This window comes from Panulirus ornatus, chromosome 68, assembly GCF_036320965.1.
Source record: "Panulirus ornatus isolate Po-2019 chromosome 68, ASM3632096v1, whole genome shotgun sequence".
Taxonomy (NCBI): domain Eukaryota; kingdom Metazoa; phylum Arthropoda; class Malacostraca; order Decapoda; family Palinuridae; genus Panulirus; species Panulirus ornatus.
The window spans coordinates 9,517,134-9,539,966 of NC_092291.1; the positions used below are offsets into that span (position 1 = coordinate 9,517,134).

Genomic DNA, 22,833 nt, shown 5'->3' on the forward strand with positions numbered 1-22,833 from the left:
AGATGATAGGGAATGATAGGTGCCCAGATTTGGCTGACAGGAAGAATATGTTCCTAGGTTGAGATGACAGGAAAGGGCGAATTGCTGAATTAAGATGGGGGAAGGATGGGTGTCATGGTTTTGAAGATGGGAAAAGGTCTGGGGTGTTTAGGCTAAAAAAGCAAAAAGAAAAACAAAGGGAGGGTAGTTGTGTAGGTTAAAACAACAGAGGGTTGAATCATATTGTGGTGAGTGAAGACGCCAATATACAGAAGACATGAATGAAGGAATTCTTTGAGCAATGAAGACAAGGCAGTCATTACTTTCAATGGAAGATAGGAGAAATTCCAGTATTTCAGTACTGAAGACAAGTTGTAAAGACAAGGAGGTCTTTTCTAAGTTTCATTACATCCAAGCCAGCTTATTATGGGGCATTATCCTCTGCAATACTTGTTACATTTTTTCATTTGGAAGAAAAAGAAAAGCTGATAATGACTTTCACTACAAACATATATCAAATTAGTAATTTGATTATATTGATAAAATGAATATCATTGTAAGCTGTAGAAAATTCATTTACAGAATACTGATTTTTTTATTTTTTAATATGTCTGGCTTTATTCCCTCAGGAGGCCAGTGAATGCTGAGCAGAACTTGACATTCAATGTTGTGAGGGCATCCCAACCCAGGGAAACACTGATCTTCCTGCTGGACTGTAGTGTCACCATGGGGGAGGTGAGTTCTTTATGGGGGAGCCATCTGTGGGACAAGGGAAGAATGCTTGCCAGAGGAGTGACATAGAAGTTCTCTGTTGCTCTGTGGCAGTAGATGGTCATCATAATGAGTTATTGAAATTATTGAAGGAATCATTTAGCACATACAAGAAAGGAAATAAAAAAGAGAGAAGTCAAGATATGCAAGGGTGTTATGTGAACTTATACTGTACCACAAAAAGAAAGTCAATGGTATCGTAAAACAGGAAATATTTTGTCTTTAAATGTTAACAAGAATCCTTGCAATTATTTTACTGTATAGAAATCATAATTCAAAAGTATATCTTGATGCAGAGTCATGGGCTGGGCACAAGAGACTGTGGGAAGATTTCACTCCTCCAATGTGTAAATTCAGAAGCACGTGGATTGAAATTTATAAAAAAAAACAGGTAATGATAAGCTAGAATGGACCATACATAAAAGTAAGTACAGAAATTGTGGGAAAAGGAGAAATTACCTGGCTAGAGACTGGGATGGGTGTGTGTAATTCCACAGTAACTTATTTGTACAGTATGGGAAAAGATTTCCACATTTGTGTGTAACCACGTATTTGTACTGTTCATGAAGGTAATTTTACACCTGTGCGGCCCCATCTCTTGAACATTATCTATTGTATGACTATTTTTTCTTCTGTATGCTGTCTACATTTAGCATGTTCTCAGTCAGTTTATTCTATTTACCCACCAAGTTCCTTGCTTGGTTTCATGTCATGTACTCTGGGTGCACTATCCCTACATCTTACGTAAAACTGTTTACTGTGTATTTCTTCAGTCAGGTTTAGAAATTTAAAGGTCATAATCAGATCACTCCTTTTTCTTCCATGTTTGGTAAATTTTAGGCCTCTTTCCTTTCCCTGTAATTCCTCCATCTTAATTTTGGTACTATCTTTGTTGCCCTCCTAGGGACCTTCTCTATTAGCACTTTGTACTAATGTAGGTGTGGTGATCAGACTTTAGAAGCATCATCTAGTTTTGACTTTATGTAAGATGTGAACAGCTTGCTGAATATTTTCTATTCTCTGTACTTGAATTCTCCGTATGTGTGACTCTGGTGGCACGTTAGACATGATGTCAACTTTGAAATTCCCCTCACACAAATTCTTGCAGCGTATTTCTTGTTAGATAGTATTTTAATTTAGGCCTTCTTCTAATGTGTCCCTTCTTTTTTTTTGCTGTATAGTCAGTTTTCATCAACTCTGTATTAGAACAGCTTTGCAGTCTGTCTAGACCCCATGTGAGTTGATGCTATCTTCCTTGCTATTTATTGTACTTCTCGTATGACCTTTGCATCATCTGGAAGAGTCCATACCTCGTGAGGAGTCATTCAAACAGGTCAAGAAGAGTAAGAGTTTAAGAACAGAGCCCTACAGTGCTATTGGTGACCTCTGCTAATTTCAGTTAGGATTCTTTGATAGATTTCCTTCATTCCTTTTCACCGAGATAATCATTGAAGGAGTCTCCACTTTATTCCTGCCTAGTGACCCATCTTAATTTTCCTACCCTCTAGTATGGTGTCAAATGCCCTTTGGCAGTCCAGTTATAAAAAAAGCAGTCCGTTTACAAAGAATCCACCCAGCCCTCTCTTTTACACTATGAAAAGGGAGGTCCTGTTTGTAGACATGCCAAGGATGTTGCCAGACGAATGACAAATGACCCCTACACACAGATTTGTTCATCTGTTTCCCTGGCAGGATAGAAGTTGCTGGCATGATATAATTTCAGGATGTTATTGGTTAGTGCTGACAGATTGGGATGTATTCTAAAAGGAAAATGATGGGGTGAGGATTTATACTGTATCTGTAATCAAGCTGATGAAATTGTCTGGTAATCTCATTCACAGTTGCCAGTAATTCACTTTTTCTTGGCTTTCCACAGAAGCTAGAAGATGAGGGTACAGAGTGTTCACATCTACTAGTTTATCTGAAAAAGAGCTAACTCTTTCATAGAAATCTTAATGGTACATTTCACATGACCTTTCTCTGAAACTATGTTATCTCTCACTTAAGTAATATCTCCTGTGCAGAAAGCCATCCATTAGCTTTCTGATTATACTTTCTAGTGCCTTGAAGGAAGATCAATTTGTAATCCAACATTTCTTATTAGTCTCCTTTCTTAAACATAGGTTTGATGTTTGCTCTTTGCACCCTCCTTCTGAACTTTGCTGTCTCCAGCGACTAGAGTTCCTAAGTGTATCCCTTCATGTCTTTGGCACATTTGATGAAATATTATCATGACCATGAACCTTGTATAAGTCAAGACCTTTCAGTATTCTGTTATAATCTCTTCTCAGTTTTTCAGTGTATTCTAAGACCTTCCCATTTCATGTTATTGGTGTTGGGGCTAAGCCTAATTAGCTGCTCTTTGATTAAAAGTACATTTCTCATTATTTCATGGATGAGTTTTGGATTTTTTCTTGCTTTGTCCACATTATTATTATTATTTTGTATCATACTTGATTGCTGTTTCCTGCATTAGTGAGGTTGTGCTAGGAACAAACTAAGAAAGGCTACACTTGTTCACATCCATTATTTAGGTGTCGTGTAAATTCACTAAAACCACAGCTTCTTATCCGCAACCGGGCCCACTGACCTTTCCATTGTTTACCCTATCTGCTTCACATGCTCTGGTTCAGTTCATTGATAGCACATCAACATGTGTACTACATCATTCCAATTCACTTTATCCTGTGCATGCCTCTCACCCTCCTGGATTTTCAGGCCTTAATCACCTGAAATCTGTTTCACTTTATCCTTCGATCTCCAGGTTGGTATACCCCTTCTTGTTCCATCCACATCTGACACATCCATCCTCTTTGTTAACTACTCTCATTCTCTCCATATGTCCATACTATTCTAGCACACCCTTTTCTGCTCTCTGAACCACACTTCTCTCTCACCCTTATATTTCTTACTCTATCAAATCACCTCACACCATGTATCACCCTTAAACATTTAATTTCCAACATATCCACTCTTCCTAATTTATAGCCCATGCCTCACATCCGTATAACTTTGTTGGAACCTTCAAACATACCCATTTTTGCCTTCCCAGACAAAGACCTCTCTTTCCACACAGTCTTCAGTGCTCCCATCATCATCATTATTTATAATTATATTATTATTATCATTGTTTTTATTATTATTAGTAGTGGTGATTATCATTATTATTTGTAAATTATAGGTCAAAGGCAGATGGGAGTTCCTGCAGGACTCTTTGAAGCAGTTCATCATAGTAGAAGCATCATCTGAGATTTCGGTGGGCGTTGTAGTTTTTGCTGATGCCGTTTTCAAGTCTTGTGGTCCATTAACCCTGGCTAATGATGACAACCGAGAGATATTGGCAGATGCTGTTGAATCCTCTGAAGTATCAAAGAAGGAGAAGAATCTTAAGTTAGCAATCGAAAAGGGAGTGCAAGTAATACTTCTGAATGTTAATATTGTTGAATTAACTGCTGATGTCATTAATGATTACCAGTACTCACTATTACCCATATTCTTTTGCCAAGACATGTGAAATCTGTACTATTATATGACAGAAGTAAGTAGTCTCTATGTATCTGATACCCAAGAAGAATGAATGAGAAATTTGGAGTTGAAAAAATAGTGAGATCAAGTCATAACACTGGCAACAAGGAAGATACAATAAGGAAATATAACTCAAGGCACATTTGTGTATTGTTTGAAGTGTGCCATTATGCAGCACCACCTAAATGCATGTGACACTAGCTAAGAATGACAATTACAAAAAATGGTAATTATATTTTCAAAGCAGAAGTCATACAGTGCCCAATTACACACTTACACTTGACATATATTGTTTAGGGTGGTGGATTGGGTTTTTATTTTTCTATTTTGTACAGATCAGAGCTTTGCCTACGTGTTTCTAACACAGTATATAATCTTGGCATTCTTTAATGATAATTTATTAAATTGTTATGTATCTAATATCTTTATTATGGGTAATCAAAACATCACGTCTTCCTAGATTTTATTTGTGTTCATTACACTTTATACTTTCCTCCTTTTATGATTAAACTTTAAACTTTTATTTAAGAAAGTAAAATAAGAAAATTAACCATTAATCATGTATCTTCTGCAGGAAAATAAGTAATTTCTGTAGAGCATAGGGACATGGTGGTTCATAGTGATCTGAAGCCACTGATCTCCTTGGAAGCACTTTTAATTTATACTAGGTGGCAGGACTATGGTCAACCTTGGCTCTAGCAAACAGTATCAAGCCTTCATTTTCATTATGGCCAGCTGCACATCATTTGAACACCCATCTGGAACTGAATGCCACTTTCATTGCACATTAAAAACCATATATTAACAACACTTTTCTCTCGGTGCAAATTCTGCAATAGTGGTTATTGACAACCAAGGGTTTAATGATCAGAGAAGAAAAGTGAAATGGAAAATTAAAAGTTCCTTTATATAATTCATTTGCTTAATTGCACAATTGTGGTCCTTGGGTCCTTTTGACAAAAAAAATTATACTAAAAGCAAAATAAATTTCTTTGCCTTGTTATTCACAAGAACCCTTTTCTCATGTTAAGGATATGGCACTACTCTTCAGTTTTCAGGATACTGTATTATGATGGTTCCAGCCCAGTCCATGTTAACTTATAAACAATAAAATTACCGTTTTGGACATCCACCTCTTTGTTACTTGAAATTATGTTTTTGTGATGTTTTTTTCCACAATTCTGACTTTCATGTCTACTGCAAATTACTACCTTTTGATATATCACCCCTATATCTAATGCTAATGGGGGACCAGGGGACCCCAAGTGGAAATCAGGGTTTGGGTGGGGAAAAGCACAAAAAGTTGTGATTTGCAATAGAAATGAAGGTTGGAATTGCTCACATCAAAAGCCACCAGAAAAAGTTTCAACCAAACCAAACCTAACAAAATTTTCTGGATGTCTGAAATGTCAATAATAATGATTAAACAGTTTCATGTGCTCTTGCCAGCTGCTGTAGGTTTAGTTTATGTGAATAATGGATATATTTCGTTTCTCCAACAGCTTCTAAGTGGTCTCAGTGGTGAACTGGTGCTCGTAACAGAGAATCTGAAAAAGTACTTGTTTCACGAGCATTTAGTGGATGAAGCAGAAGGCAACCCAGTATGGCCTATCCTCTACCCTTCATACGAAAATGTCTCCTCTGATATTTATGAGGAACTTGCTAATATAGTACCCACCACTTCTGTTCTCACTGTTGCTAATAAATGTGACAGTTTTTTCATAGGAGATGATGTTGCTCATTATCAAGCTGTAAATAATTATGAAACCCTTACAGGACACTTACGTCATGTTGGAAAGAAAATATATGAGAAAGTAAGTTGCATCTACTGTGATCTTAAGATTTTTGGGTAAAAAAATATACACACAAACATACACATGCCTTACTCTCATGATAGAAATTCCTCACTGGTTTTGGTAGCTTGCCTCCCACACCATGTATTCTTAACAGCCTTCCATACAGCCTCTGTGTCATTCTTCTCATATGATTTCTGTAGATCCATAGATGATGCACAAAAATCTTGATCATTCTTTAAGTATTTCTCACACATCTTGAAAGCAAACACCTGATCCATGTGTCTATTGCTCCTAAAGTAATAATGTATTATTTATTTTTCATGTATTATATTTGATTGCTGTTTCCCATATCAACGAGGTAGCGCCAGGAAAGGCAGAAAACGCCCCATCCACTCTTATACACACATACGTATATACATAAATGCCCATACACATAGATATACGTACATATCAAACATATACATACACATATATACATACACATGTACATATTCTGGAGGCTTTTGTGTGTATTAATGACACTCTCTCCTTGTTGGCTGATATTCCAGGTCATGTAATGTTGTGGTTATTTTGCATTCTGGTTCCTTTATATTATTTTATGCTTTTGATCCACTCTAAGTAAATGGTAGCAGAGTTAAAGGTAACAGATGGGTATAGAAGATCCGGTATAAGAAGATAGACTGAGTTAGGATTTCAGATACAAGTATGAAAGAAGATAGACTGAGAATTAGATTTCAGGTAAAGGTATGAAACAGAAGTAGTTGCTGTTAAAAGTAGAGGAAAAATACCCCCAACATTACATGACCTGGAATACCAGCCAACAAGGAGAGTGTCAATACATACAAAAGCCTTGCTGAATATGTTTTATAGCACATGGAAAAATTAGGTGTATAGGTGTTGGTGGAAAGGATCACTATAACAATATATGAATAAAATGAAACAAAGGAGAGGAAGGGAATATGAACAATAAAGTAGAACAGAGCTGTGAGGAGCATTTACATTTGTGCATGGATAGTCAGGCTTGGAGTGAGATAGCTTATATTATTCAGATGAATGGTAGGAAAGAGGAATTGAATGTAGGTTTAATAAGTAGATAATATATGGAAATGGTAATGCTTCATATTATTTGTAAAGTCTATTGCATTCTGATGTGACATTTTTGTTTCAGGTAGCAAGCGATATATGCAGTAAACATACTTGCAGTCTAATATTGCCTGTTGAGAACAGCACCAAATATGAGGCAGACTTTTTCATTGAAGTTCTTTACAGCCTCTTTGAAACGCCAGATGATATGCAAATTACAGTCCCTAGCCTGGTACTTAAGAATAAAGAAAAAACAAGCCAAATTTTCACATCCGACTTCCTACAGGTAATTATTACAAAATGCAGTTAAAAGAATGAGTAACATTCAGTTTTGTTGAGTTCAGTATTTAATATTTGAAGTTAAATTCAAAGCAATCAGCCAAATTTAATTCCAGTTAGTTTAGGTGGACTCGAAAGTCTTCGTCCTGCCATTTCAGGCCTGACTCTGAGATATTTGATGTCACTCCATGATGTGGCTTGTCACTGCATCAGCAACAAAGCATGTATAAAGTATAAATCAGGAGAAATACTTAAAGAATATCACAGTTGATCATTAATTTTCAGTCGTTTATAATTACCCAAGATCTCTCTCTAAGAAGGATTCCTGGTGTTAACCAAGACCTTTCTCCAGGGCTTCTGCAACTTAAGACTGTACTACATCCATTAGCAAGATAATATGGACTCCTTCAAATTAAAGTGACAAGTTCTTTGACAAGTACTTCCAGTAATACAGCATCACCAAAGGTGACTTTTTACTCGCAGTGTAACCTCTGGCAGATAGAGTCTTGTAACACCATCTTCATAGTTAATTCATATTTTTTTCATACTATTCTCCATTTCCCGCATTAGCAAGGTAGCATTAAGAACAGAGGACTGAACCTTGAGGGAATATCCTCACTGGACCCCCTTTTTTGTCCCTTTTGGAAATTTTAAAACGAGAGGGGAGGATTTCCAGCCCCCTGCTCCCTCCCCTTTTAGTAGCCTTCTTCAAGATGCAGGGAATACGTGGGAAGTATTCTTTCTTCCCTATCTCCAGGGATACATTAATTCATATGAGTATAAAAAAAAATAATTACTGATAGGGATAGGGGAGAAAGAATACTTCCCACGTATTCCCTGCGTGTCGTAGAAGGCGACTAAAAGGGAAGGGAGCGGGGGGCTGGAAATCCTCCCCTCTCGTTTTTTTTTTTTTTTTTTTTTTTTTTTTCTTTTTCCAAAAGAAGTAACAGAGAAGAGGTCCAGGTGAGGATATTCCCTCAAAGGCCCAGTCCTCTGTTCTTAACGCTACCTCGCTATCGCGGGAAATAGCGAATAGTATGAAAAAAAAAAAAAAAAAATACTATAACACATCATATTAGTTAATTCATACATCTGTATCAGTTTTAAAACCAGGAGCAGGTTATGGTTTGAATGGTTTCAAGTTTTAACCCTTTTAGGACACACCAGGATTTAAAAAGTTGTCTCCTACAGGTGGTCAAAATGAAGTAGAAATTGAAATATTAGAAAAGTATTATGAACCATTAAATGTCATAGACATTTAAACTGTGGTGTAATGCAAGACAGTTAAATCTTTCCATATTGCCACTTAAACCCATCAAGTACTTAGCATGTCATCCTTTGCTCTCACTTCCCTCTGCTGTCCTTGGAGATTGGGTTTGCCTCCTATAATATATTTAGAATAACTCTATGGTTTCCTGATATGTGCAGATGTAACAGTTTGCTCTCACCAATATCCAAGACCCACAAAGCTTGTATATACCCTGAGGGTTAACAGTGGACCTGCAAGGAAATATGCCACATCTTCTTACTGTGATACTCTATTGTTAAATTAGGCTTGAGTGGACTGCATAGAGTTGGACTTGAAATTTTGCATCTATAAATATTTCTAGTGAGTATAGGAACTATTGGCTCCAAATTCAAGTGGAAAATTAAGATTTTATGGTGCAAGATGTCAGCCCATTCTAATTGTTTGTAAGTCATATGGCACATGACTTAGAGGAGTCAAAAGCCATGAAATTTTGTTGTAAATTATGAAATAGTGGTCTGCTGTGAAACTAACATGCTTCTGTAAGTGTCACTGGCCTCAGAAGATTAGTGTTATGTCTTTTTTTTTTTTTTTCATACTATTCGCCATTTCCTGCATTAGCGAGGTAGCATTAAGAACAGAGGACTGAGCCTTTGAGGGAAATCCTCACTTGGCCCCCTTTTCTGTTCCTTCTTGAAAATTAAAAACGAAAGGGGAGGATTTCCAGCCCCTGCTCCCTCCCCTTTTAGTTGTCTTCTACTACATGCAGGGAATACGTGGGAAGTGTTCTTTCTCCCCTACCCCCAGGGATAAATGTCTGAGTTTTATATATATATATATATGTGGGGAGGTGATAACAAGTAGTGGTGATGTGAGAAGGAGATGGAGTGAGTATTTTGAAGGTTTGTTGAATGTGTTTGATGATAGAGTGGCTGATATAGGGTGTTTTGGTCGAGGTGGTGTGCAAAGTGAGAGGGTTAGGGAAAATGATTTGGTAAACAGAGAAGAGGTAGTAAAAGCTTTGCGGAAGATGAAAGCCAGCAAGGCAGCAGGTTTGGATGGTATTGCAGTGGAATTTATTAAAAAAGGGGGTGACTGTATTATCGACTGGTTGGTAAGGTTATTTAATGTATGTATGACTTATGGTGAGGTGCCTGAGGATTGGCGGAATGCGTGCATAGTGCCATTGTACAAAGGCAAAGGGGATAAGAGTGAGTGCTCAAATTACAGAGGTATAAGTTTGTTGAGTGTTCCTGGTAAATTATATGGGAGGGTATTGATTGAGAGGGTGAAGGCATGTACAGAGCATCAGATTGGGGAAGAGCAGTGTGGTTTCAGAAGTGGTAGAGGATGTGTGGATCAGGTGTTTGCTTTGAAGAATGTATGTGAGAAATACTTAGAAAAGCAAATGGATTTGTATGTAGCATTTATGGATCTGGAGAGGGCATTTGATAGAGATGCTTTGTGGAAGGTATTAAGAATATATGGTGTGGGAGGCAAGTTGTTAGAAGCAGTGAAAAGTTTTTATCGAGGATGTAAGACATGTGTACGTGTAGGAAGAGAGGAGAGTGATTGGTTCTCAGTGAACGTAGGTTTGCGGCAGGGGTGTGTGATGTCTCCATGATTGTTTAATTTGTTTATGGATGGGGTTGTTAGGGAGGTGAATGCAAGAGTTTTGGAAAGAGGGGCAAGTATGAAGTCTGTTGGGGATGAGAGAGCTTGGGAAGTAAGTCAGTTGTTGTTCGCTGATGATACAGCGCTGGTGGCTGATTCATGTGAGAAACTGCAGAAGCTGGTGACTGAGTTTGGTAAAGTGTGTGAAAGAAGAAAGTTAAGAGTAAATGTGAATAAGAGCAAGGTTATTAGGTACAGTAGGGTTGAGGGTCAAGTCAATTGGGAGGTAAGTTTGAATGGAGCAAAACTGGAGGAAGTAAAGTGTTTTAGATATCTGGGAGTGGATCTGGCAGCGGATGGAACCATGGAAGTGGAAGTGGATCATAGGGTGGGGGAGGGGGCGAAAATCCTGGGAGCCTTGAAGAATGTGTGGAAGTCGAGAACATTATCTTGGAAAGCAAAAATGGGTATGTTTCAAGGAATAGTGGTTTCAACAATGTTGTATGGTTGCGAGGCGTGGGTTATGGATAGAGTTGTGCGCAGGAGGATGGATGTGCTGGAAATGAGGTGTTTGAGGACAATGTTTGGTGTGAGGTGGTTTGATCGAGTAAGTAACGTAAGGGTAAGAGAGATGTGTGGAAATAAAAAGAGCGTGGTTGAGAGAGCAGAAGAGGGTGTTTTGAAATGGTTTGGGCACATGGAGAGGAACACTTGCATTAGAGGATATTTACAGTGGCAATACAGATATTTCATTGCAAGTGGTAAGATTTGTGAATTTCATGAGAGTATTTTGATCATATGACACTAAACTTATGAATCTGTATACTTGACAGAATACAAACTATACTGTGATCATATCCAAGGACTATGTCACAACTCCTGTGATAGTCTCTCTGCTAGCAACACCAAAGAGAAATCACAGCTTAGAAATACTGGTGTGGTCATCTCAAGCACTTGGTAAAATCCAGTTCACTGGAGGCTCTGTTCCAATGCTGTTTGCCATGGTAAGAGTACACAGTTCATTTGTTGCATCTTAGTATTTGTTAATACCCTAGTGTGGTATATCATTCTTGACAGAAATAACTTCTGCAATATGCTGTGATGTGTGGCATAATGTGTATTGCATTGTGGCTCAGTTATAGCTGTTTTGATATATATTGTGACAGGTTACAAAGGCTTGGAGTCACGTAGTGTATGCTGATGTGACTGCTGTAATAGACAAAGACGGGCAGAATATTACACTAACGCTTCATGATAATGGTGCTGGAGGTTAGTGAATCTTATAGAGAAAATGTCCAGTATCTTGAAACTTAAGGCTTTGTGATGTGTGAGGTGGTAGGATGTAGATAGTAGTAACCCAGGGAAGTATTGTTACCCTGACAAGGAGTGTTGGAAGTGTTGTGTGGAATCGTCTTATGTCCTTTTCTTCAGAATTGATGGCCTTACTGTCTTAAAATTCAGTTACCAGGGTAGACATATTTTTTTTCATGCACATATTCCAACCCTACTATTTTGTTTGGCATTTTGTCCACACATTTTCTAGCCCTGTCTTTAAGTTTCCTCCAATTTTATTCAAGAATTGGCCTTGATGAGGACTTACGTTTATGACTAAAGCCCATGACAAAGGTATATTGACTACTTTGATGCTTTCACAGGTAGATCTGTAAAAAGTAAAACGAATAAAGAATTGGTAGTTAATATTATAATATAGTTGGGTCTTTTGGGTTTTGAATTTGGAAATGTAGGATACGGAAAGCAGAAACATACTAGTTTTGAGGACATCAGTTGCTTAACCTATGTGGCCAAAACATAGACGTGGAATGAGGCACAGAGGTCAAGAATCCAGGCTGTGGAAATGAGCTATTTGAGAAGAGCATGTGGTGTCACTACATGGAATGAAGATAGAAATGAAAGGGTGTATGAGAGATGTGGCATGGCAAGGAATGCAAAGGGAATGAATTGTTGAGTGGTAGAATGGGTGAAACATAATACTTTTGAGAGGTTTTGGGCATATGGAAAGAATGCAAGACTGGGAGTCTACAAGGAGATTGTATGATAGTACAATTAAAGGGATTAGTGTGAGTGGAAGACCACGCGTGACAGAGTGGAGGAATACTGGAGGGAGAGAAATGAGGAAGAATGTGTGGAATGGTGTATGTGGGGTTGGCATGTAAGGGGGCTCTTTTGCCATAGTCACCCCTGGATGAGAGTTCCCAGAGGGAATGGTCATCAGAGATATTGATAGATAAATTTAATTAAAGCAACCATGTGCATTCTTATTTCTGACAGCATCGGAGTAGTAGCCCCTCCATGGGTATTACAAGTCTGAGTTTACATAGAAATGAAAGGGTGTATGAGAGATGTGGCATGGCAAGGAATGCAAAGGGAATGAATTGTTGAGTGGTAGAATGGGTGAAACATAATACTTTTGAGAGGTTTTGGGCATATGGAAAGAATGCAAGACTGGGAGTCTACAAGGAGATTGTATGATAGTACAATTAAAGGGATTGGTGTGAGTGGAAGACCACTCGTGACAGAGTGGAGGAATACTGGAGGGAGAGAAATGAGGAAGAATGTGTGGAATGGTGTATGTGGGGTTGGCATGTAAGGGGGCTCTTTTGCCATAGTCACCCCTGGATGAGAGTTCCCAGAGGGAATGGTCATCAGAGATATTGATAGATAAATTTAATTAAAGCAACCATGTGCATTCTTATTTCTGACAGCATCGGAGTAGTAGCCCCTCCATGGGTATTACAAGTCTGAGTTTACATTTTCGCTGTGTATATCTTATGTCTTTAAGGATAAGAATAACATTGGGGAGGATACAGAGCCTTTGAATACTTGGGGAAGGGGATAAAGAAAACCTTTATGGGTGTTATGAGGTTGACTGAAGCTTTTTGAACACTTCATTCCAAGTGATGCAGTTAAATTGTCTTACTGTATAAGAAAGCTTAGGTAAAAGTTATATACTGGTGACATTACTGATAAGATTTGTTGGTGTGTATATATATATATATATATATATATATATATATATATATATATATATATATATATATATAATTTTGTTTTCTTTCCAGGTGACATAACTGGTAATGATGGAGTTTACTCAGCCAACATGGTAGGCCTCAGTCCACCAGGGGATGTCAGTATCATGGTGACAGCCACAGATAACAATGGTACAGCTCGTCTTGTTAGGCATGCCACTCGTACTGCTCCTGTCAACCCCACAGGTCAGTCCCATGCACAGCTTGATCAACCGTACAGTGTTAGTAATATTTCCTGCCACACAAATACCTATAATCTCCATGTTATTGTTATGGGCCCTTGGACCTTCCCCCATGTATTCCCAGCCACCAAAGGCATTCCACTCTGAGTTGTTCAACACAAATAACTATAACAGGGCACCTGCAACTCCAGACTCCATGGTGAGGTTAGATTAACTAAGATAAGAAGAAAGGAGAGATAGGTAGCATATTTGAGGAATATTCTAGCTTTCAGTGGAACAAAGGTCTTAGGGGTAAAGTCAGGGGTTGTGTGAGGGTTATCACTTCTGCTTAAGTTGTGGGAATGTGTGAAAGAGTAAGGAAGTGAGCTCCAAACTGATGTGGGTAAAATGAAAGTTGATTGATTATTCATGCTGATGAACCTGACCATAAAAAAAATAAAAAGAGGTGATTGTTGAAGATGATGGCTGAGAAAGCTGATGAGTGTGTGCTGAAATTGTTTGGATATATGTAAAGAATGAGTAAGGAGGGGTTGATAAAGAGGATATATGTGTCAAAAGTGGAGGTGACAAGGGGAAGAAGAAATGAGGCCCCATGAGTGTAATATCTCCCTATACAGCACAAGCAAGTCATTGTATCTGTAGCTATCTTAGTGTTCATTGTAATATATGCCTCACCCTCATTTCTACTTCATCCTGTATTGTGTTAATATAATATTAAAAGTTACTGTAGGATTGTGCCAAGTGATAATCCCATTATCTCCTAAGTATACATGTTTTTGAGTTACAGCTAGGTGCTGTCAGTGTTACCTTTCTGTAATTGTCCATCCTGTAGCAGGCTATAAAAATTTTTAGCTTTTGACTGCAAACAACCTCATCAACCCCTCAGGTCAATCTGTTCCTTGCTACATATTCTTCAGCTGTCAGTATTTTCCCTGACCATATACCACCACTTTTAGCCCATATGTCTTTGTTGTACTTTGTGTCCTTTTGCATACCTCATCAGACATGCAGGTCAGTCCCTGATTCCTCCCTAATACAACCTCTTTGATTACACTGATTAATACTTTTGCCACGTATATTCATCAGTCCTCCAGTTCAATTCTGCATCATATCATGGATGCATAACCATCAGCTCTGTCAATCAGTCCTTGGTGTTACATACCCACACACAACCCCACAGGTCCTGAAATCATTACTCAGCTGTACCACATTTTGCCTCGTTAACCCCATGGGTCAATACTGACTGCATCTTACCACATACCATCTCAGCTTCATAGGTTAGACATGCTTATGTTTTGTGTTATATTGTTGTCTTGTATACACCTCCTACCTTGGAAGAGAGAAGAGTGAGGGGTGACCTGATCACAACTTTTTAAGTTTTTAACCTTAAAACAGCTATAGTTATTAGTTGAAGATGACTTTTGACAAAATATATATTGTTGAGCAGGTAATCATTGCCAAGTAACATACTTTCTTTTAGAAAAGCATAGTTCCTTAGAGCTAGGCTGAAGTTGATTTTCCTTTGCGAAATTACTTTAAAACTTCATAATGAATTACTTAAAAAGATTTATACGTATTTGATTATTTTCAGATTTTGCTTGTTGTGGAAGTCAGTTAAACCTTGCTGATAATTTATTGGAGAATCCAGGAGCCTTCTCAGTGTTCTCATCAGACCTCAGGGGCCGCTTACTTGGAGATCAACCAAATACTCTGCCACCCAGTCAGATCACAGATCTCAAATTGTCACAACTTGGTCATGAAGTGACACTCTCATTCACAGCACCAGGTGATCAGCTGGACCAAGGAACAGGTCAGTAGTATATTTGTGTAAGAGTAGGGTTGATTGTATAAGCAATAATGGCAAAAGAGATGTGTTGTAAGTAAAGTATGAGTGAGAGAACTGAAGTGAATGTGCTGAAACTGTCTGGACATATGGAGAGGATGAATAATGAGAGACTGACTAAGGGAATATATTTCACAGGTGGAGGGAGGAGGGGAAAACAGAGATGTAAGGGAGGAGTGAGAGGCTTGAGGTAATGGGGCTAGAAAATTGTGGAGGGTGAGGCACATGGAATAGAGCAAATTAGAGTAATGTGGTAAACATGGGGTGACGTGCTATCACTGTACTAAACCAAGGCGTGTAAAATGTTCAGGAAAAACAGAACAGTTTGTGTGACATGGCTTTGGATAGAGGCTTATTTGATTCTCTTTCTTCCTTCTTTTAGTAATAAAGGAGGGTACCATTTTCAACCCTCTTAGTTGCCATCTTCTACATGCATGAGAAATGTGGGCAGTATGTGAATTGGAATGATGCGTTATACTTAGGTCGATATGCTGTCAATGGACCAAATCAGGGCATGTGAAGTGTCTGGGGTAAACCATGGAAAGGTCTTTGAGGCCTGGATGTGGAAAGGGAGCTGTGGTTTTGGTGTATTACACATGATAGTTAGAGACTGAGTATGAACGAGGGTGGCCTCTTTTACTTGCACTACCTCACTGAAGCAGAAGGTAGTGATGCTGTTTCCTATGGGATGGGGAGTAGCGACAGGATTGGATGAAGGCAAGCAAGTATGAGTATGTACATGTTTATATATGTATATATCTGTCTCAGTGTATGTATATATATATATTTGTATATGAGTGGATGGGCCATTCTTCATCTGCTTCCTGGGAGTACCTCACTGATGCGGAAAACCGATTATTTATAAGAAATATAACCATGGAAAGTTTTGTGGGGTCTAGATGTGAAAAGGGAGCTGTGGTTTCGGTGCATTACACATGACAGCTAGAGAGTGAGTGTGAACGGATGTGGCCTTTGTTGTCTTTTCCTAGCGCTACCTTGCACGAGGGGAGGGGGGTGCCATTTCATGTGCGGTGGGGTGGCGATGGAAATGGATGAAGGCAGCAAGTATGAATATGTACATGTGTATATATGTATATGTCTGTGTATGTAGGTGGGTTGGGCCATTCTTTCGTCTGTTTCCTTGCTTTACCTTGCTAATGCGGGAGACAGCGACAAAGTATAATAAAATAAATTATTTATTTATTATGCTTTGTTGCTGTCTCCTGCGTTAGCGAGGTAGCGCAAGGAAACAGATGAAAGAATAGCCCAGCCTACCCACATACACATGTATATACATACACGTCCACACATGCAAATATACACACCTATACATCTCAACGTACACATATATATATATACACACATACATATACATGTATACACATGTACATAATTCATAGTCTGCCTTTATTTATTCCCATCGCCACCCCGCCACACATGGAATAACAACCCCCTCCCCCCTCATGTGTGCGAGGTAGCGCTAGGAAAAGACAACAAAGGCCCCATTTGTTCACACTCAGTCTCTAGCTGTTATGTAATAATGCACCGAAACCACAACTCCCTTTCCACATCCAGGCCCCACAGAACTTTCCATGGTTTACCCCAGACGCTTCACATGCCCTGGTTCAATCCACTGACAGCACGTCGACCTCAGTATACCACATCGTTCCAATTCACTCTATTCCTTGCACGCCTTTCACCCTCCTGCATGTTCAGGCCCCAATCACTCAAAATCTTTTTTACCTTCAATATGGTCTCCCACTTCTCGTTCCATCCACCTCTGACACATATATCCTCTTGGTCAATATATGTATATATATATATATATATATTTTTTTTTTTTTTTTTTTTTTACTTTGTCGCTGTCTCCCGCGTTTGCGAGGTAGCGCAAGGAAACAGACGAAAGAAATGGCCCAACCCCCCCCCCCCATACACATGTACATACACACGTCCACACACGCAAATATACATACCTACACACCTTTCCATGGTTTACCCCAGACGCTTCACATGCCCTGATTCACTCCACTGACAGCACGTCAACCCCTGTATACCACATCGCTCCAATTCACTCTATTCCTTGCCCTCCTTACACCCTCCTGCATGTTCAGGCCCCGATCACACAAAATCTTTTTCACTCCATCTTTCCACCTCCAATTTGGTCTCCCTCTTCTCCTCGTTCCCTCCACCTCCGACACATATATCCTCTTGGTCAATCTTTCCTCACTCATTCTCTCCATGTGACCAAACCATTTCAAAACACCCTCTTCTGCTCTCTCAACCACGCTCTTTTTATTTCCACACATCTCTCTTACCCTTACGTTACTTACTCGATCAAACCACCTCACACCACACATTGTCCTCAAACATCTCATTTCCAGCACATCCATCCTCCTGCGCACAACTCTATCCATAGCCCACGCCTCGCAACCATACAACATTGTTGGAACCACTATTCCTTCAAACATACCCATTTTTGCTTTCCGAGATACTGTTCTCGACTTCCACACATTTTTCAAGGCTCCCAAAATTTTCGCCCCCTCCCCCACCCTATGATCCACTTCCGCTTCCATAGTTCCATCCGCTGACAGATCCACTCCCAGATATCTAAAACACCTCACTTCCTCCAGTTTTTCTCCATTCAAACTCACCTCCCAATTGACTTGACCCTCAACCCTACTGTACCTAATAACCTTGCTCTTATTCACATTTACTCTTAACTTTCTTCTTCCACACACTTTACCAAACTCAGTCACCAGCTTCTGCAGTTTCTCACATGAATCAGCCACCAGCGCTGTATCATCAGCGAACAACAACTGACTCACTTCCCAAGCTCTCTCATCCCCAACAGACTTCATACTTGCCCCTCTTTCCAGGACTCTTGCATTTACCTCCCTAACAACCCCATCCATAAACAAATTAAACAACCATGGAGACATCACACACCCCTGCCGCAAACCTACATTCACTGAGAACCAATCACTTTCCTCTCTTCCTACAGGTACACATGCCTTACATCCTCGATATATATATATATATATATATATATATATATATATATATATATATATATATATATCATTATCCATATTTAGTTAAATGTACTTGTGAAGATGCTAACCTCTTCCAGACCCTCAGCAGGTATTTGCTTTTAGATTTCTTGAAAATCATGAATGATGGGGTGCAATTTTTAACTAATGCATATCTGTTTCCTTTATAGCTGAAAGTTACGAAGTACAGTACTGGACAGCTGGAGACAGCAACTTAAAAGATTATGTCAACAAGACAGGTACAGAGGCTGGCTCAGTGGTGGAGATCACCTGTACTTTGCCTGACTGTGATATCATGTACACCTTCACAGTAACAACTGTTAGTACTCTTGGTCTTGTAAGCAAAGTTTCCAATGAAGTTCGTGGGTTTGTTTTTTGTTCTTCAGGATCAAGACTCTCAGACGGTGCTATTGCAGGGATTGTTATTGGGTCACTTCTTGGAATCATTATCATAATTATCATTGTGTACCTGTGCCTAAACTGTGATCACCTAGATGACTTGTGGCTCTGGCAGATACTCACATGCAGATGTATACTGGGAAAAAATGATGACAAAGTGTATAACAGTCCCCCTCCTCGGTCTGCTGGGAGAAATGATGTTATTCGCAATAGCTCAAGTATCTCGAAACCAATCCGTAACTTAAGTGACCTTTATGCAAAACCAAACTTAGATGCCAAAAAGAATGCTCTGAGAAAGAAGCAGGAAGATGATGATGATGATGATGGTGGCTTTAGCTCACAGCATCACCAAAGACGGAATGATAACCTTCAAACGAACGCAGAAGATAATACCAGCCAGAGATCAACTTCAAGCACAATTAACATGTGCCAAACAATGCCTATCAACCAAGTTGGTCTTCCCCCAGCTTCAAATCCTCCTAATTATGGACCTCCAGAATACAGTGCTATCAGTCATCGTGGGTCTCATGACAATTATGGTTATGAGGGAAGTGCCAATGATGAATGTGGCAGTAGGCATCCCCAACCCAGGAACTTAAGAATCAATACACAGGTTTAAATTTAGTGTGTGTGTGTGTGTGTGTGGTATTTTTTTTGCTCAGTTATGTTATAATTTTTAAGGAAATTTAAGTTCTGATCACAGTTGTATTGTTTCATGATGTGATTACTGCTTATTTTAGTTACCCTGAAGTTGAAATTTTCTGGTTGCCTGCCATGATAGTTGGTTGCAAACACTCAAATTTCAGCATCAAGAAGTGGCTTTAGTTTGTAAACATACCTTACCTTCCTGCCCCAGGATCCCCTTCTTTGGGGTTCCTGCAGAACTTAGGAACCTATCCAGGACCACAGATCTAGCACAGTGGTGTTGCTGTGTCTTTCTTTATAGAGTGTGCACAGGACAGTTGTGGAGTATTGCTAAGGGTTTAGTACTTGTGTAGAATTTGCATCTTGGGTAGGAGGGGTCTTGTGATATGCTGAACCAATGTTCATATGTTGGATATCTATCTGTTTTTCTGCCAATATATATTTTTTCCCTATTTCCCATGTTAACTAGTTAGTTTGAAAAACAGGGAATATCCTCACTTGGCCCCCTTCAGTATTCCTTCTTTTAGAAAAGGAAAACCTGGAGGGGAGCATTTCCACCCTCCCACTCCTTTTAGTCATCTTCTCCGCCACACAGGGAATACGTGAGAAGTATTCTTTCTCCCTTATCCCCACATATAATGTATACGAGTTGACAGGTCTTTCTTTGTTTCCTGGCACTACCTCGCTGACACTAGAAATGGCAATTAAGTATGCTAATAATTTTTTTTCTTTTATAAATATTCGCCATTTCCTCTGTTAGTGAGGTTGCATCAAGGACAAAGGACTGAGTCTTAGATGGAAAATCCTCTTTTAGGCCCCTGCTCTGTTCCTTCTCTTGGAAAAGTACAAACTGGCAAGGAGGATTTCTGACCCCCCACTCCCAGATGAAGAAAGACTTTTTTTTCATAATATTTGCCATTTCCCGCATTGGTGAGGTAGCATCAAGAACTGAGGACTGATTCTTTGAGGAATATCCTTACTTGGCCCCCCCTTCTCTTTTCCTTCTTTTGGAAAATTAAAATAAACCCATATATGCACATATACATACATACACATAGAGATATGCATATTCATACTATTTTGCCTTCATCCATTCCTGGTGCTACCCCACCCCACAGGAAACAGCATCGCACATAAAATCAGAGTTATTAATTTTTATCTTTTATGATTAATGCTCAGTATTTTTCTCCCATTAGGTAGGTTTTCAAACACCAGCTGTCCAAAATTATCCATTATGTTTCAATCAGGCTTTCACCTTCACAGAGGCATTACCAGGAATCTAAAAAAAAGAACCACATCACATTATACAATGTCAAACTTGATCAACCTGAAACAAAGATCCTGCTAGTACAATCCCACCTCAGCATGTTTGGCACTCGATTCTTTGCTGACACGCAAACCACTACATAACTAACCACCAATCCCTGAATAGAAACAAAAACCTTATCCTGTCCTCACTTTTCAACAGCTTATACCAATTCCACAACAACAATGACAGAACATATACACACAAAAATGACCAAACAGACACTGGTCAACTGCCCTAACTTTATCTTGAACAACATTACCCCATCAAACACCCATCTGAAACCACATTCCCTAGACTAGCGACAATCACCACTGGAAAGAGAAAATAAAAACTACTTTCGTTTATTACATTCTCTGAGGGTGTAATAAACGAAAGTACTCGCCGTTTTTATTTTCTTTCCAGTGGTGATTGTTGCATTCCATAGATGTGTCACCATTTTCCCATCTGTGCTGTGGATATCAACCATCCCTACAAATACTGTAAATACTAATTCTACATACCTTGAGGTCCTTTATGTCCAAAATGAAACTACCAGAATGAGTATAAATGAACACAGTGCTCAGTTGTCATGCACTCTTCCTACATAGACACACGTCACCACAATTGGTGGTCTATGGTCCCACCTGATAGGTGTGAACAACTACTCGAGTGCTGTGGGAGCTCCATAGAAGATATAAGGGACTATTGGGGCATGAAGTAAGTGTTTATAACTAAATGCTATGGATGCCAGTATTTTGTGTTCAAATGAACAAGTACCTCCACACACTTTTGTATATCATGCAGTTATGTTTCCAATTCCTCGGTACTGTAAAGCAAATAGCAAAATTTTTTTATAATCGATAGTTGTGTTTTGTGTGTACAATGAACACTATCTACCTGGTACCCAGAGACAGGATGTTTATTCACTCTACATGAATATTTTTGTTGAAAATGCTTTTATGAAGTTAGATGGCCTTATCCACATTGCCAACCTTATTTTGTTAACTTGCGATATGTATGAATATGGGGGTCTTCTTTCATGTTGAGAAAATCTTGTAAACAAAATTCCTATGCTGTCTGTCCATGTCTCGAATGTCTGTTCCCTTTTGGAACTCCCTGAAGTGGGTGGCCACGAAAATAGTCTTTGTAACTAGTGAGCTCCATTACTGCTTCTTAGCCTCTGGTGCCTCACCCTTAACAGGCAGAGGGCAAGTCTAGTGAAGTTCTGCAGAGGCTCCTTACCTAATGTTCCTACTGACTACTACTACTTAATGTTTCATAAGTCAGTTACAGTCATAAGATCAGCTAAGAAATTGTATCCTATCATCAGACAATACTAATACAAAAATGTCTAAGGTAAAACTATCATTATTAAAAGCATCATATTACAAGTGTAAACTGACAAACATTTTGCTTCCCATTGGTAAATATTGTCTTCATAATTGTTACCATTACTTATTTAGTTTTGAAGAAACATGTACTGTAGGGGTGTGTTTTGTTTGCTTCATTGATGTCATTTGTGTTATATATATCAATCCATGAGATACTAACTTAACCCTTCTGATGATAAAGTTACTTATTGGTACATCATTATATCCTGAAGATGTTGTATGACACCAAGCTGCAAAGATTATCGACCGAGCAGATAAAACCAATTTTAAATTCTCTGAACAGAAAACTATCACTGTACTTTCTCTAAGATCAACTTAAATATCATCAGTTCCACGTTTATAGTGAAATGTCATTTTATGTGAAAGTGACATCAAGGCATAATTTTTGACAGCAAACTGATGTAAGACTCGGACATTTAACTGTGGTAGTCCTAATATACAATGTACCCTGTGTGTGTTGAATATTCTCAATTGTCTTAAAAAATATCTTATTAAATATAATTTTCTAAAGTGATAAACTAAATCTGGTATATAATTATTCACATGTGCTCTTAAATGTATGATGTTTCACTGCTAATCTATTTGGTATGAGTGTTAGTTTCATAAATTACTACATATCAGTGCACAGATTTTGTACAGGCATCCCTGACATTACCAATCAAAAAAATCTGGCTTTAGTGTCCAGTAGTAATGCA

General features: G+C 38.8%; 1 protein-coding gene across 2 annotated transcripts in view; it reads left to right on the forward strand.

The window, feature by feature from the left end:
• Positions 1-22,661, forward strand: part of LOC139747329 (calcium-activated chloride channel regulator 2-like) — a 35,386-nt gene extending 12,725 nt beyond the window's left edge. The window contains exons 6-14 of one of the 2 annotated variants that reach the window (XM_071659514.1): positions 609-714; positions 3,932-4,165; positions 5,778-6,089; positions 7,240-7,440; positions 11,127-11,297; positions 11,460-11,562; positions 13,374-13,526; positions 15,114-15,332; positions 18,586-20,684. In XM_071659514.1, the coding sequence (XP_071515615.1) occupies positions 609-714; positions 3,932-4,165; positions 5,778-6,089; positions 7,240-7,440; positions 11,127-11,297; positions 11,460-11,562; positions 13,374-13,526; positions 15,114-15,332; positions 18,586-19,433 (2,347 nt within the window). In that variant the 3' untranslated portion in view covers positions 19,434-20,684. Of the gene's footprint in view, positions 1-608; positions 715-3,931; positions 4,166-5,777; positions 6,090-7,239; positions 7,441-11,126; positions 11,298-11,459; positions 11,563-13,373; positions 13,527-15,113; positions 15,333-18,585 lie in introns of both variants that reach the window. The other variant, XM_071659513.1, reaches the window with a different exon arrangement.
• Positions 22,662-22,833: the final 172 nt, after the last annotated feature.